This window comes from Vespula pensylvanica, chromosome 9 (assembly GCF_014466175.1).
Source record: "Vespula pensylvanica isolate Volc-1 chromosome 9, ASM1446617v1, whole genome shotgun sequence".
NCBI classification, from domain to species: Eukaryota; Metazoa; Arthropoda; class Insecta; order Hymenoptera; family Vespidae; genus Vespula; species Vespula pensylvanica.
The window spans coordinates 1,304,259-1,321,952 of NC_057693.1; the positions used below are offsets into that span (position 1 = coordinate 1,304,259).

At 31.6% G+C, this 17,694-nt stretch overlaps 1 protein-coding gene and 1 long non-coding RNA gene across 5 annotated transcripts; one reads left to right on the plus strand and one right to left on the minus strand.

Annotated features, from left to right (window-relative positions):
• Positions 1–343: 343 nt before the first annotated feature.
• On the minus strand, positions 344–5,513 carry LOC122632012 (probable methylmalonate-semialdehyde dehydrogenase [acylating], mitochondrial). Of its 4 annotated transcripts, none has more exons than XM_043818378.1 (8): positions 5,358–5,513; positions 4,168–4,240; positions 3,668–3,867; positions 3,268–3,346; positions 2,558–2,925; positions 1,445–1,873; positions 815–1,093; positions 344–730 (listed from the first exon to the last, which is right to left on the minus strand). In XM_043818378.1, the coding sequence occupies exons 1-8, from the start codon at positions 5,388–5,390 to the stop codon at positions 629–631; spliced, it is 1,563 nt and encodes a 520-aa protein (XP_043674313.1). In that variant the 5' UTR covers positions 5,391–5,513; the 3' UTR covers positions 344–628. The 4 variants fall into 4 exon arrangements, with proteins under 4 accessions (XP_043674313.1, XP_043674314.1, XP_043674316.1 ...); XM_043818379.1 differs by having other exon boundaries at positions 5,350–5,486; XM_043818381.1 differs by lacking the exon at positions 4,168–4,240 and having other exon boundaries at positions 5,358–5,495.
• A 185-nt stretch (positions 5,514–5,698) lies between these two features.
• On the plus strand, positions 5,699–12,501 carry LOC122632026. Its single transcript, XR_006327804.1, has 3 exons — positions 5,699–5,862; positions 11,664–11,758; positions 12,228–12,501. It is a non-coding gene; the product is annotated as an uncharacterized LOC122632026 (long non-coding RNA).
• Positions 12,502–17,694: the final 5,193 nt, after the last annotated feature.

Sequence of the window (17,694 nt, forward strand, 5' to 3'; positions counted from 1 at the left end):
CACCATGTTAAAGCGCATGCGTTATCGACGAACTACCGGAAATGGGATACAATTTGAACGTCATTGACAACGAGGAAAAGGGCACAAAGGTTCATGGACGACAAAATGAGAGAGAGAGAGAGAGAGAGAGAGAGAGAGAGAGAGAGAGAGAGAGTTTCTTCGGCTTATTATTATTTTTTCTTTTTATTTTTTACTGAAATTTAACGTTACAAAATTATAGTTTCTGTATAACACGAAAAAAAAAAAAAAAGAAAAAGAAAAAAAAAACAAGAAAGACAACGATTATCTTTTCTCCAAAGTTTTCTATCCAATTAAAAAATACACGTGATAGATCTAGGCTTAATTAAATGATAAGATAAACGTAATTTTATTACCTTCTCTTCGATAAAAAAATATATCTATAGTATATTATAATACAATAGATGTATCGTAGATGATATTTAAAGATAGCAAAGTGAGTTTGATGACGTACAGGTACGAGTCAATGTCGATCGATATCTTTTATCGTATATAAGATCTTGTAGAAAGTAAAAATTGTAGGAACTATGAATGATGATCTTTATCTCTTGGAAGACTCAATAAGCGTAGAATTAATTAAAAAATTTCTTTTCATCGACTGACGATATATTTATTGCATCGTTGGCATTGCTGTTGACGAGGCGATGTTACTCGCGTCTCCTGACCGCCATAATTGTGTTACCGTCTTCGTTTGTGTGTAGAAATTGACAGCCTAAAATTAGAATCGTCGAAAAGTATTTAATTGAAATCGTAAAGAAATAAGGAGATACTTAATAAATCAATATTTTTATCTTACGTATTTCCCGTAGAAATGATTGTCTCCGAGAAAGGATCCTTTATTACCAGTGAAACTAAACATAGGTAATGGAACTGGAATAGGAACGTTCACGCCAACTTGACCAGCTTCAATTCTATCAACAAACTTTCTGGCGGTTGCACCATTGTTAGTGAATACGGCAGTACCATTCCCATAAGGATTTTTATTGATAATATCGATTGCTTCGTCCAAAGTATCGGCGAACATGCAAGAAAGAACTGGTCCAAAGATCTCTTCCGTATAACATTTCATAGATGACTGTTAACAAGATATAAATGACATGATAAAATAATGAAAAGAACTAATCTTTTATTTTTATATATGATGATCAATTTATACGCTAATATCTAAACGTTTAAAAGTTAGTAAGTAAATGTTTGTCGCAACGATTTCAACGTTTTCTCTTATTAAATTATCTAAATTAAATTATATATATATATAATAATATAATATAATATATGTTACATACATACATACATACATACATACATACATACATATATATATATATATATATATGAAATGTAAAATAAGACTCATACATTAAAGTTTAACGAAACTATTAAAAGACTAAACTAAAATAAAAAGATATCAAGGATCAAGATATACCTTGACATCAGTTAAAATGGTTGGCCCAATAAAATTTCCACGTTCATATCCTGGGACAACGATACCTCTTCCATCGAGAGGTAAACCAACACCTTCTTTCACACCGGATTCGATTAAATCGTATATTCTTTGTTTCGATTGAGGCGATATAACCGGTCCAAGGTCTGTACCGGGTACGTGTCCGGCATTGACCTTCAACCTCTTGGCAGCTTCAACTAATTCCCCTATCCATTCTTTCGATTTACCAACGAAAATTGCCACAGACAGAGCCATACACCTTTGACCGGCTGCACCGAACGCCGCGCCAGTTATTTGCGAAATTGTTTTATTCTTATTCGCATCCGGTAGCACCACGCAATGATTTTTTGCACCCATATTACATTGCACACGTTTACCATGCGCGCTACTCTGTTTGTATATGTATTTACCCTGAAACGTGAATCGTTAATAAATTGATCGAATGGTAAACGATTTTATAATCTCATTCATATTCATCGAATGCTAATAATGTTTAGAACATTCCTGGCCTTAAGATTATTTTCAACATACAACTTATTTCGCAAGTTCAAACAAATTTTATATATTATTCGAAATGAAAAAGAAAAAAAGAAAAAAAAAAAAAAGAAAAAAGAAAAAGAGAGATCGGATTAATCCTCGATTAGTGATCCAATTTTTTGTCGAATGTTTTACGCAAAAGTAATATAACGTAAAAAATTATTCGAACGTTACTAGTATAATTATATTGTAATAAATATAAAAGATATATTCAAAAAATAAACACAAATAAAAACTTGGAATATGAAGTGGTAATTCATTTTGTATAAATATAAAACGATGTAAAATATAAAAAAAAAAAAAAAAAAGGAATAGATATATAATAAATTATTACCTAGAAATTATCTTTTATAAGATTAGAAGAATAAAATTCAAACAATAATGAGCTTTGAATTTTCATTCAAATTATTACGAATCCCTTAACTCTATATATAACTGAATAGAAAAGATGAAACTATTTGTTATAAAAAAAAAAAAAAATAGAAAAAAAATAATTGCAAAAAGGATCGTTAATTCAGTATCATAGATTGAGTATCTCTTTTTTATTATATTACGTACTGCTTGATCCGAGCCAACAAAGGACACAGCCTTGATATTTGGATGCTCGCAGATGAAGTCGACCGCAGCATGTTGACCATGAATGACGTTTAAAAGACCTGGTGGGGCACCTGCTTTAGTAAAGAGATCAGCAAGGATCATCGAGGCTCCTGGTACACGTTCGGAAGGTTTTAAAATTGTCGTGTTGCCACAAGCAACAGATACTGGAAACGACCAAAGTGGGATCATGGCGGGAAAATTGAACGGACATATGGAAGCCGTCACTCCAAGAGAAATTTTATAAGAAATGATATCCATGTCAGTGGCGATGTTAGGCGTAGATTCACCCATTTGTAACATTGGAATTGACGTACAAGCATCAACGACCTCTGGAAATAAATTTATAATTTTTAATGAATTATTAATGAATATTCTATCCCTAATCGAATATCTTAACTAACATGCTATTATATATATATATATATATATATATATAAAATAATACTTTATATATTTTATATAAGAATATAGAAATATTATTTGAATATTATAATATTTTAATATTTTAATATGGCTAACATTTAATGTAAAATAGAATATTTTATTATTAGCCCTATTTACTCGACTTTTATGAATCGTTAATCTTTCTTAGTTAATAGTTAATTTTATAATTAACTTTTATAATTATTTTAATAGTTGAGTTATATTTAATTGATATTTAATGAACTTACGAAGGCCTCGAAGAATGTCACCTTCTGCGTCGAGCAAAGTCTTGCCATTTTCCTTCACCATATTTTCCGCTATTTCTTTCTATAAACGATTATGAAAAATAAATCATCTTGTCGATCAATAAAATTACAATTCTTAATGTATCGATTGGCTTATCCCAATATATATATATATATATAATACATATATATATACATACATTATATACAGAATATTTATATAAATTTATAAAGATATATATATATATATATATATATATATACCACACACATACACAAATTATATATAAAGTATTTATATAAACATATAAAACAATATATATTTACACACACATATATATATATATATTTATATATAAAGAGAGAGTGAGAAAGAGAAAAAAAAAGAAATATATGGACAAACCGAGTGCTCTCGTATAAGAGCTTGATACTTGAGCATTAAATTTTGCCTAGTGAGTACACTAGTGTTTCGCCACTTCTCGTAAGCATTTTTCGCATTTTCGACGGCTCTTTCCATTTCTTCCTTCGTACATTTTGGAGTACGGCAGATAAGTTCGTTCGTAGCGGGATTATGTACATCCGTGAATTCCGTTGCTTTGGATTCTGTAAAAAGAAAAAAGAAAAAAGAAAGAAAAAAGAAGTAGAAAATAAGGAGAGAAAAAAAGTAAAATGATCGTCCGTCGGTAAGAAAGATTCCTTTATAAATTTTATACCGACCGAACAAACTTTTAATTTTCAAAATTGTTTGCACAATGTTCGGTGAATTTATTCATTATTATTAATTAGAAATAGCTAAAAATAATTTAACCTTTTAATTATTTCAAAAGGTATTTGATAAAAGGTGAATCGTGTTCGATAAAAGATCGAGGGTGAAATAAATTAACATTTGATTAAAATAATTACCCACGAATTGTCCGTCGATGTACATTTTAACGGTCGGTGGGCTTGAACTGTATAACCTTGAAATATGTCTTGCCTGAAATATTATTTATATCGTTTTTCGAAGGAACGATAACAATAAATCTTCGAAGATCTCTTCGGACAATCAAATAATATTTTTCAACGTTCATTACGTGATAACAATTATCTATTTGTTCTTACGATTTGTTAATTATGTTCTCTCGATAAAATGATAATCTTCATTGACTATGACGATGACGTCATCAGTAATCAATGTAATTAAAAAAAATATTATAAAAAATATTTCTAACGACATATCAATTTACAAGTTTCATTCTCGAAATAATATAAATTTAACACGTCGACCTGGTCATTGTAATTTGCAATTTATTAAAACGTACGGTACTTTTTAATGATCAAATGTTTGAAATCTAAAAGAAAAAAAAAAAAAAAAAAGAAAAAAAAAGAAAGAAAGAAAAAGAGATACGATAGAGAAAAATAAATCACTGTACTCTTTATTAATTAAGAATACATATTATTTTATTTTACTTGAATATTCAAACGACTAATCGGTTTTCAAATCATCGAAAGACATTTTATTACCATTAATAAAAACGTTATTTAAAATTATATTGCTATCAACTACCAGTGGTATTAACCAATGTCGTCAACAAGTTAAATACATAACTATATGATGGAGCCAATTGAGTCTGCGTACAACTTCAACGACTATCGCTGTTCCACGAGTATTAGACATTGATTAAAAATTTATATCGTTGTGTACAACGTATTCGAGTACGCAAGAATTATCTACACTTAATAAAAAAAAAAAAAAAAAAAAAAAAAGGAAAAAAAAAAGAAAGAAAGCAAGAAAGAAAAGAAAATATCGCGAAATAAAACATCGAACGACAAAATGATAACTATATCCGATTCTTTTTTTTAGGTCGTGTAAACAGTGACTACAAGATAACCTATAAGATATGTAACTGATTTTACAATAATATACTATCTATATTTTCATTGAGAACAATCTCATTAGTTATGTTTCTTCGATATAATTATAATTTACAATCGTTCGTTCGTCTAATTTTTATCGAATGTATATACACGTCGTTGTTTTTGATCGGTCATTTTTCTTTTGTTCTTTTTTCATTTTTTTTTGTTTTTTTTTTTTTTTTTCTTTACCTTCCTACCTCGCACTTAATAATCCTTGTTAGAAGCGCCATAGTTTATTCGCGAGACAGTCTGTACGTTTCGACAAAAACTGCTCGTACAGAACTGAACGAAATCACACAAAACACTGACGAACGGTCTTTGCTTCGTCGATCGAACTGACGAGCTCGATGTTTTCAGAATGATTAGTTAATCTCCATGTTTACAACATGGCCGCCCTCTCTGTAAACTACTATCAATCTATAAAACTACCTGTACTACTTAGGATCGATGTTTCTCATACGAGACTCATCTGAACTCGAAACTCAAGTCGAATTTCGATAATCGTGAGTTTTTCTTTCTTTACGTACATTATCGCATCCATTTTTTATGCGTTTCTTTTATTTCATATAATTATATTTATTATAATTATATTTGTGAAATGTATTAAATCAGAAGTTACTCGAAGAATAAGATAATAATGGTTTAATTACTCGATCAACTACTCGTTTCTATGTAATGAGCTCGGTTTCAGTTTATCTACAGGTAAGAGTAAAAATCTTCAAAAGATTGTAAAATATAATCATGAAAGTAGAACGATCGTAATTACAGAATGATAAACTAATAATTAATGTCAATATATATTAAAAGTTAAAACTGTATTTAAGTACGATGATTCGCCGTTTAAAACAACGATAGATGTCGCTAGTACGACGATTTTTTTCAAAATCCTTAATAGAACTCTTTATTACCGACCAACGATAATTACCGTCGGTTAATAACATAGAATTATATTTTGTAAAAGAACATTTATAATATCTTCATGTATCTTTCCGTAACGATTTACGACTTTTAAAAAATAACTAAGATAAAAGTAATTCTCAATCAACGTTTTTATTTCTAATAAAAATATATATACACAAGTATATTCTATCTGCAAATTTTTACGCGAAAAATAACGAAAATAAACAATACAAGGACAAGCATAAAAGAACAAACAAACAAACAAATAAAAAAGATAAAGAAAAAAACAAAAACACGAAAAATAGAAACGGATATGGCAGCTGAGTCAGCAAATGTCAAATGCGACAACTTTCGCGAGACTTTTTCTTTCCTTTTTTCTTTTTCTTTTCTTTTTTAATTTTTTTATTTTTTTCAAAATTAAAGCAAGCGAGTAATAAAGAGACTGGACACTGTCAAGAGTCTCGTGCTTTTCTACGTGGGCGGAAAATCATGGCACGACGACGGACACCGCGAGTCGGCGTATTCCTTCTCGCTCTTATCTTTATCTTTCTCTCTCTTTCTCTTTCTCTCTCTCTCTCTCTCTCTCTCTCTCTCTCTCTCTCTCTCTCATAAACACAGACACACATACATACGTACATACGTAGCTATATACATGCAAAACGCGTATCTGGGACTCGCGAGCTTTTGCGCACTAGATTCGCCGTGAACCATCGAAGCATGTTTTCATGCTCACAACTTGATCAAGTTCACTTGAAAATTAAATTCTGTATTCATATTCATATTCGTATTCGTATTCGTACTTCGTATTCATATTGTACAATAGTTTACTTTCAGAAAGCAATTCTATATACGTACATACACACACACACAGATATATATATATATATATATATATATACACATATATCTTTACATACGTGTACATACCTTTTTTTATGCAAATAAAAATGAAGTTGTTTTGTATACGTTAATACAATACGTATATACATACATATATATATATATATGTATATATACACACACATGCATACACACGTACATACAATGTGACTCAGAAAAATATGATATCATGTTTTTTCTCGAAGTAACAAGTTCAACTTCTTTTCCTGTGAACGAACGAACAAACATATAGATAAACTTTACTCCGAAATATATGACTACAATAATTTCCAAGTAAATGAATTTCGAATAATCGTCAACAATAAAATGCAAATTCAATTTCGTTTGAATTTAATTTCGTGTTGAATGATTAAAACGTGTATACCGTTTATCTGCCATACAGTAGTACAATTTTTGTTTAATGTTACGTCGAACGTTTTACGATATATCTGATTTTAATCTGACGATATTTTTTGAGAGTATGAGCTATCAAAATTCTTCTATGGAAATCGGTTGAAACATTCAGATTTTCTCGAAAATTGTTGAGTTAAGATAAAAAAAAAAATAATAATAATAAAAATAAAACAATAAAAAGAAAGTTAAAAATAAAAATATCGTTGTAAAGAGGATTAAAAAATCTTAGTAATGATATGCCACTTGAGCCTTGTTGGCACTTAAGATTTTTGAGAGGATTGTCAATCCTTTTAAGGGGTTAGACTGAAGCATATGAGTTTATGAGAATGATCTAAGCTACTCGAAAATAAGATCGAATTGTCTCGGTTTTTTCTTTTTCGAAAAATTCACTAGATTTTATAATAGTCCTGGTGAACACTTTTTGGAACTTCTCTATACAGTATATTTATATTTGAGATATCTATATATAACAATATAAAAAAATATATACATAAAATATAAAAAAAAATACAATATATATATATATATATATATATATACAGAAATATATGTATGTATATATATTTGTATATGAATGAAGGAGATATATATGTATTATACATAGTACGTATAGTACAATTTCAAGATCTATACTTAATTTTAATGAATTCATCTAGTTTTCAAAGATCCTACGATCGTTTTTTATGAGTCACTCTATGTACATACATACATATCTATGTACTACGTACTTACGTACATTGTACAGGTCGCTGACTCGTCGAGCTCGTCGATGACGGAAGTTGTCTCGGTGGAACGTTAAAAGGTCATCATTTTTAAACAATACAGAGACCCCCATCTCGTTAATTTATTCTTATCAAAATGACAAAATACATTCATACATACATACATACATACATACATACATACACACACGAGAATAGCAAATAGATAAAAAAGAAAAAAAAAAAAAAAGAAAAAGAAATAAAATCGACGTATATATAAAAAAAAAAATCTATGTACACATACCAACCGACTGACCAATACTTTCGAAAGGAAAAGTTCCCAAATCATCGAATGACTTTCGATGTTTCTCAAGCATCGTATGATTAAATGATTATGTTATCGTCGTTTGTATGGCCAAGACCATCGTGTAACGTATTTTGTAACGACTCGCTTTGTGTGTGCTCGACTCGAATGTTAAATTCATCGAAGCGTCAAACCGACTAGATTGTCCGCGAATTAAACGACCTCTCTCCCCTTCTGTCCCCTACTCTATCACCCTCTCCCACCCTTCTCTCTAATCACCTTTCTCCTTCCACATATCACTACACTAATCCGTAAACAAAAAAATTCGACAACGATACTCGCGACATTATGTATATAATTTTCTATGTAATTCAACAAACTATCAAAAGAAATTCGTTTTTTAATTATATAGATGAATGATAATGAGACGATGAGATGAAGAGATAAAGATAAAGAAAAAGATAGAGAAAGGGAGAGGTAGAAAGATAGAGAAAAAAAAGTTTTCGTCGTAATCCCAAGTCACATAAAAGTCAGTTAATTAATCTTACGATCGTAACGACTTTTTTATTATTTGCAAAAAAAGGAAAGAAAGAAAAGAAAAAGAAAAAATAAAAGAGAGAGAGAAAAAAAAAAAGAAAAAGGTAAGCTCGCGGCGATCCTTGAAGCTGGAAGATTAACGCGATATATATCTTTAGAAATAGTTTCCCTTCCGTTTAATAAATGTGTGCGCGTGTGCGTACGCGCGTGTGTACGTGCGTGTGTAAAAGAGAGAGAAAGAGAGAGAGAGAGAGAGAGAGAGAGAGAGAGAGAGAGAATGGGCTACGCCCACACCTGTTCGTAGAAGAAAAAAAAAAGAGAAGAGAAGAAAAGAGAAGAGGAGAAACGAGCAACGAAGAAACCTGATTTCAGAGACAAATTCAAAGCGTGTCTAACGCGTTAAAAGATAGAAACGTTGTGAAGGAGGAAGTGAGAAAAACGAAGGAACATAGGAACATAGAAACGAACGAATAGAACGAAGGTTAAACGAAGGGAAATCGAAACGAAATGCAAAACTCTTTCGTACTTGTTATTCACCTTCGGTTCCGGCACGTACGTTATTCCATATGGAGACACGTGAAAGTTCGATTAGCTGGATTGCTTTGGTTCCTAGACACTAAACTTTGAAACAGTCTACGAAACGAATCAACGCGACACTCAACTGACCGACACTCTTTTCAATAATTTCTAATACTATATATATATTTTTTTTTTAATTGTAAATATTAAATTATAAATTTTCTAATACTATATATATATATATATATTATTCGTCTTTTATTTTTTCCTTTTTTATCTTTAATTAAATATTTGCTTTTGTATTTGGATTCATATTTTAATATTACATGTAAAGCAATTTGATATATAGAGTATTATACTTGTATCATATGTTTCTTATTTGTCATTTTCTTTTCCTTTTCTTTTTTCTTTTTTTTTTTTTTTTAGCTTTAATTAAATATTCATTTTTGTATTTGAGGAATTTGCTTTAGATTTATTTTTTAAATGTACGTGTAAAGTCATTTCCTATATAAAAAAATTATACCTATACTATTCGTCTTTTATTTATAATTCTTCTTTTTTAATCTTTGATTAAATATTTGCATTTGCATTTGCAGAATTCGCTATAGATTCATTTTCGATAGTTACATAAGTCATTTTTGTATTTAAAGAATCGTATATATAATACATTATTTGTCTTTCTCTTTTCGAATAATAACTTTCTTTCGCGCTTGAAAAATTCAATTCAAATTCATTTCTAATACATTTTCCTTTTTTAGTTTTACAAAGGATTTATATTTCGTTCGTTTCCGTTATTTCTTTTTTTTTTTTTTTTTTTTTATATTTAAATTAAATATTTGTTTTCACTATTTTGCATAGCAGATTATATACGATTTGTCTCCTTTCTTTCTTTTTTTCTTTCAATAAGTATTTCTTTTTTCTATTTGAGAAGATTAATTCATAACATTCTCTTTTAATTTATTTTCTATATATAAACCCTACTCGATTTGCATTTTCTGTTACTTTTTTTTTTTTCTCTTTGGAGATAATTTATTTCATATTTCAAAAAATTCGTCATAAATTTGCTTGAAATTAATTTTCTCTACCGTGAGCATGTCGCTTTCTATCGTGGATTATATACCATTTGTCTCCTCTTTCTTGTTTAATAATCATTTCGTTCTTTCATTTGAAAAGTTCAATTCAAATTCGCATCCAATTCATTTCCCCTACTCGCATAAATTATTTTCCGTTGCAAACGACATTTCGATTTATAATATTTCTTTTTTCTTCTCTTTTCCATATCTTTTTTCTCTCTTCTCTTCTCTTTCGAGAAATAATCATTTATTTCTAATTTTTTAAAAAAGATCCATCATAAATTTGCTTCGAATAAATTTTCTCTATATTCGAAGAATATTAAACTTCCTGTCATGGATCACGTACGATTAGTCGACTTCTGTTCCTTTCTATCTTTTCTATCTTTTTTTCTCTTTCTTCCTTTTAAATCAACATTTCTCTCGTATCTCCGAAACATTCACTTTAGATTCCATTTTAAACGAATTTTCTATATACGTGTACCAAGAGCTTTGTACAACGAATCGTATACGGGGTGAACTCGAAAAAGAATATTCTTCATTAACTTTAACGTCATTTTCTTCTACATCGCAAAAGGACATCATAAAGAAACACGAAAATTGCTCAAAGAGAAGACAAGAGAAGAGAAGAGAAGAGAAGAGAAGAGAGAAGAGAGTATGAAAGAGGGGAAGAAGAGGAGAGATGAAGAGGAAGAGGGGAAAGAGGGGTGAGAGAGGGGAAAAGAGGGAGAGAGAAGCCGAGACATCGCGAACGTTCTCGCGTAATACCGGCTTAATATTCCGGCCGACGAAACGACCCGATTACGAAAGCATGTTGCAAGATACCTGGTAATTCGATAATAACGTACGTGGCTTTACGTACTTACTTACTTATATGCACATACACATACAGATAGAGATAGGTATACACAGATAAACGCATAAATGAGTGAACGTGTAATAAGAACGACAGAACGTTGACGGAATCACCTCGAAGAACTTTCGAAATTCGAATCCGAGGTTTTCTCACGTTGACGAGCCACTTCGTTGAAGGATAATCCATGATCAAGATTACGTGATCGATCGTTAAAGAATAAATAATATTATTTCTAATATTTCGGTATATATATATATATATATATATATATATATATGGTATTATGTATAATAGTTTTTGATAAAATTGATAAAAATTTAAAGGGTCGTTCGCTCGCACGTTTCTTCGTATTTCGTGGACATCGAGTTTATATCGGAGATGCTTGAGATTTTTGGCGGTCATCCAAATAAAATGAGAGGTACAAGTTCTCCACCATCTTCATCTTTATATACATTTATATTTGTATGTATGTATATATATATATATGTATATTGTACACACACACACACACACACACACACACACACGATGATTCAGTCTATCGAAATGTAAAAATATTTTCTATTTAAAAATTTTCATATATATATATATATATATATATATATATATATGTATATATACACAAATTTTATATCTATACACACACACACATACACACACATATATGTAAAGAAAATGATAAGGAAATATTCGATATAATAATTAACAATATGACGTTATATATTCACATAATATGTTAAATATTGGTATCATTCGTTTCGTTTTAATATAAACGGATACGAAGTTCTTCGAGCTAGTATAAGTTAAAGAACGGATGGTGAAAATCGTTATTAAATTCTTTTCTCTTTTTTCTTATTTTTTCAATTTTTTTTTTTGTTTTCATATAGGATGAAAGGAAGACAGAGATACACGGAAGGAATAACAGAGGATAGACGATTCTTGATCGTTCTCCAAAAGGTAAACGAGCCGCGAGGTCGCGTTCCTCTTGCTCCGTTCTCCGGTCGTCGTGATGACCTTGAGGCTCGTTTCCCTGTTCCGCATTCTAAAAATATTTACCCGCTCGAAGGGTTTGCGCCACGATAGACGCCCGAGATCATCCTATCTTTTCTTTGTATTATTCTTCGTATTTCTCTCTCTCTCTCTCTCTCTCTTTTTCTTTTTTTCTCACTTTCTTTCGATATCGTTTGCAATAAAAGTTTCGATTTATCGAAGACGACTCATATGATCCAATATAATTTTACTTGAATATATATATATATATATATATATATATATATATATTCGATCTAAATAGAAGATCATAACATAAACCCTAATCAGTTTTATTTGACACTAAAACTATCGACAAGTAATTCCAATATATCATAAAAATTATATCTCATATATCTATGTATCTCAGAAAAAAAAAGAGGAAAAAGAAAACTGAATGACAGGGAGAAAGTTATGTATAAAATTAATCATATTCTTACAATAAAAAAAAAAAAAAACTTTATAATTAATTCTTCGAGGGAGGGAGAAAACCGAATAACGTAATGTAAAATAGAAATTTGTATAACAACTGTAGAAAAAAAAGTTTGACCAATCGGTAAATCTAACGTCGTTAATCGTGCCCGTTCTTATCTTTCTTTTTTATATTCTTTCATTATTTCTTAACAACGAGCGCAGTGATATTAACAATGATTCACAGTTGGAATTTTAATGGGTTTTTCTAAAGGGTATGATTATTTACAATTTATCACCCATTTCATACGTCGTCGATTGAGCTTGAGGGATTGAGTTGAAAGAAAGAAAGAGAGAGAGAGAGAAAAAGAAAAGAGGAAAAATGAGAAAAAAAAAGGAAAAAAAAAAGAGAGAGAGAGAGAGAGGGAGAGAGAAAGAAAGAAGAAAGAATACTTGGACAAAACCAAGACTAATTATTCGAGCAAATAAGAACGATTCACACTTTCCCACACTACGTTGCAAGGAACGCACACGTTTGAGGAACGTATTAACGTCCGCTACCTCTTGGACGAGGTTAACCTTACGATCGCCTGCCGAGAAACGCACGATGAAGATGTAAGTAAAAACTCTCGCCGATCGCTTCTCGTATCTTCGTGGAAGGTCAACCGGTTTATACCCTCGGACGACCCTGGACGAACGTCGTGGCGCGAATTTTTGAATTCCCGCGACTCCTTGACTTTCCCCGATCGTTCCTTTTTCTTTTTCTTTTCCTTTCGTTTTTCTCCCTTTTTTTTTTTGGTTTTCTTTTTTCGCGAATACAAACGAACAAACGAACGTCCTCGATCGCGGCAAAAAAGAATCGTTCGACTTTGATCCTACGAGATAGACGTCGATGAGATTTTTTTAATTGTTTTTTTCTTCTTCTTCTTCTTCTTCTTCTCTCTCTCTCTCTCTCTCTCTCTCTCTCTCTCTTATTTATTGCAGTTTTTTTTTTTTTTTTTTTAATAAATCTCATAGATACATCTCACGAGTGTCAAAGGATATGCCGAATCATCGGACACGCATTCACGATAGAAATACAATCTTTAAACTCGACGTTTACGAGCAGCACCGCGGCAAATGTAATTAGCAGAACGTCAGGGTTGCGTTTTATTGTATCAACGGTTCGTTCACCCCAACTAGATTTTCCGATCGCTAATAGAAGACGTCCTCCCTTTATTATCGTTGCCTACTTTAAGAAGAATCTCCTAGTAGAATCGTCGACCGTTACCGACTATCCGTACATTTCCGCGTAGCGTGTTTGTCGGTTTCGATAAGAAGGAGAAAAAGAGAGAGAAAGAGAGAAAGAGAGAGAGCAAGAAAGAGAGATACATATACCTGTACATATACATAGATAGAAGCTATATAGGTATATACGGAATACCGTTGGTGAAACCGAAGTAGTCGTCACGCTCGATCGAATCCTAAAAAAAGTGGGCTTGAAAAGCAAAATCTCAGCAGACCTTCCCCCACTTTGTCCCTTGTACAGTGACTAACTTTAAAAGTGAATGTTAACGAGTGTGAATCGTTACTTACAATCGTTTCTCCCACTCTCTCTCTCTCTCTCTCTCTCCCTCTCTCTCTCTCTTTCTTTTTTTCTTTTGTCACGCGAACAGATTAGATTTTGGCGGGTCCTTGAGCCAATATGCAGTTTGGAGGAGACAACTCCGAGTCTCAGAGAGACGAGTGCGTTTGGATGTAACCGAGTCGAGATCCGGTGGCGACGAGATGGTAGAAAGGGTAAAGATAGCGCATTCGTGCAGACGAGCGCGACAGAGACAGAGACAGAGACAGAGAGAGAAAGATGCAAAGCGGAACGGTGAAAGAGAGAAAGATGAAGAAAAGCAAAGAGAGAAAGAGAGAAAGAGAGAGAGAGAGAGAGAGAGAAAGAGATGGCTGGAACATGCAGGAGTAAGGAAGATAGAGAAAGACGGAGAGAGAATGGAGCTCGAGAATGCGTGAGAGAGAGAGAGAGAAAGAGAGAGAGAAAGAGAGAAAGAGAGGCGAGTCAAATGTTAGCGAGTGCACGCCGATGGAACGTCTTTAAGACCAAGGAGGGACTTATATAAGAAAGCAAGATGGCAACCGGTTGTCCCTGAGCCCCACGACCACGCCATGTCGATTTGCCTTTATTTCGCACATTTTTATCTATTTTTCGTACGCGCCAAAAAAGTCAAGTCGGTAACCAGTTCGCCGGAATGGCGCATATGGGTCGTTCTGGGTCTGCTATTGCCCATGATTTTTCTTCTCCCTCACCTCCTCTCCTCTCTACCCCTTTCTTTTTTTCTTCCCCTTCTCACCCACCAAGCACATTCGATGAAAAAAATACATGTTTATAAACTTAAGAGTCTTTTCGTCTACTCTGTGCCAACTCTTCGAACCACCCTCCACTCTCCACCCTTTCCTATCTTCTCTTACTCTTTGTCCAGCGAAAGGACAAAAAAAGAAAAGAAGAAAATAAACATTTTGGAACGATCCTCGAAGCATCGCGACTTTCCTTTCGATTGGAATTCCGATAGATCGTGCAGCATTTGTATTTTACTTTTCATAAAAGGAATATCGGCATAGAACGTGTTCAATGACCGATGAAAGTCGTTATCCGATAAGTATCACCGATCGTTAGGTTTACGAACTCGTCTATCCATCGATAAGATAAATCTCGATAATAGTATTGTTTACGTATTGTGAAATTTATAAATGGTAAGGCGTCGTGAAGACTTTAATGAATTTTCGAGAAATGAGAAGTATAGTCCGCGCGATTTGTTTTAGAAATGATTACATTTGTCATTGATATATCATTGATTTCTCAAACTCTATGTATTTTCTCCTTCTCTCTCTCTCTCTCTCTCTCTCTTTCTCTTATTCGACTTTTTCACGCTACATTGGAAACACGCATAAGTTTCAAACGAGCACACAGCTGAGCTCGTTAAACTCGAATGAACGAATGACACAACGAATGAACGAACGAACGCATTTAACGAGTATCGAATGTGCGATTGTAATTTTCGTATGAACGCCTATCGGACTCAGAATCCCGATGACGTAATATTCAAATAACAATTCTCTCTGTCTCTCTCTCTCTCTCTCCGTCTAGCTCCTTTTTTCTTCTCTTTTAACTAGCTACGGTGCTCGGCTGCCATACGCTCGTCGTTTGCTCATCGTGTTTGTTCACATGTGACCACAACGACTAAGAGTACACGGTATGTCATCGTCGTCGAGCAGAGAAGAACTGCGGCAAACGAATGCTACTCCTTAAAGTCTATCAAAACGATCAACTATCTTCGTTTATATCAAAGCATCGATGCTGAGTCGATGTTGGATCGATTTGATAAGTGATATATAATTGAATATAATTACCTCGATAAAATGAATATAATTTTGATATACGAGTTATATTTTTAATTAAAAAAGTTTTACGATGGATTTATGCGGTAACGTTAACGGCGGTCATTTCAAGACATAAAAAAGCAAACAGAACTTGGCGCCCATCATCTCTCCATCACTCAAACGATATAAATTTGTAACAAGTATACGAGTAATAAATATTTTCAATCGATATCTGATTGATCGGTATATAATTTAATTTTTATTTCTTTATTGATCGGTATGTAATTTAATTTGTATTTTTAACGAGGGTGCTTTCAAAAAAAAAAAAAAAAAAAGATTTGTAAAACTACAGGCAATCCTTGAAACCATATTAATTACTTAACTTTAATATTAATCGCGATTTATAGAATAATATTTTTATCGTAATCGCTTTTATTGAATTACTTTTCGTAACATTGGAATGGATTAATTATTTAATCATTTAATCGTTAATGATATTTTTACAATTTATTAACTATCAATGAAGTTTATATTTAGTAGAGTTGTATTGTCTTATTGTTATTAACATTTAAAAATTAATCGTGGCGATAAGTTTAATGAAAATGATTCTACGTGGTAGGTCGTCAATGATTTTATGTTATAATAAAACGATACAATGATATAGTCTATCTACGGAGTAATTAATCAATGATTCATGAATAAAAGCGATTCGTTGTTTCCACGGAATAGTTCGTAAATGATTCAAAGCATGATTTACGAAGGATCCTGCCAATTATCGAAACTCACACATCGAAACGAATTATTTCTGAAACATTCAAAATTTAAAAATCATTGAATGAATGTTTTATTACAAAACAAAATTTACGAATATTCCGTAGAAGATATTTATTGATCGTAATTCTAACTTTAATTCATATGCAAATGGCGATAAAGAAACGATAAAAACAGATACACATAGATATAAAAAAAAGAAAAAAAAAAAAAACATTAATTTAACGACAATCACAAATTAGAATTATTTATTATTAATTCAATGAATGATTATATAGATAATTTCAACGTTTATTTTCGATCGATAATGAAATATGTCAATAGAAATCTTTAATCGTTAATTATATGAAATATTGCAGGACATTATTGCGAGATAATTTAAGAACTATCGATCGCTTTGATGATAATCTACGATAGATACCAATGTGACTATATTTTTTCACAATGATAACACGTGTTATCTTCGCAATACTTCATCCAATAGATGATATATATATATATATATATATATATATATATATATCGTTCTCGATCTATCGAACAAGATAATTCCGTGAAGAATGATAGTTATCCGATAGTTACTCGATTACGATGAAAATATCACAAAATATTATTATCAAACTCGTTCGTTATCGTGCAGTAATTCAGCATCAATTAGGGATTGATAAGTTTAAGCTTGCCCAATCTTTTACGAAGAAGACTTAGCAGACCATTTTTTTCGGACTTTAACATAATTTTTTTGCACTCTTCCTGTTTCTCTCGTCTTCGTCAAAGCAG

Bases quoted from the DNA above. Each gene is read 5' to 3' on its own strand.
- LOC122632012 (XM_043818378.1), bottom strand. From the start codon at position 5,390: ATGGCGCTTCTAACAAGGATTATTAAGTGCGAG. The intron at 3,347-3,667 runs GTTTGTCCATAT...AATCGTTTATAG, and splicing joins CTCTTATACGAGAGCACTCG to AAAGAAATAGCGGAAAATAT. The intron at 1,874-2,557 runs GTACGTAATATA...TTCACGTTTCAG, and splicing joins TTGTTGGCTCGGATCAAGCA to GGTAAATACATATACAAACA.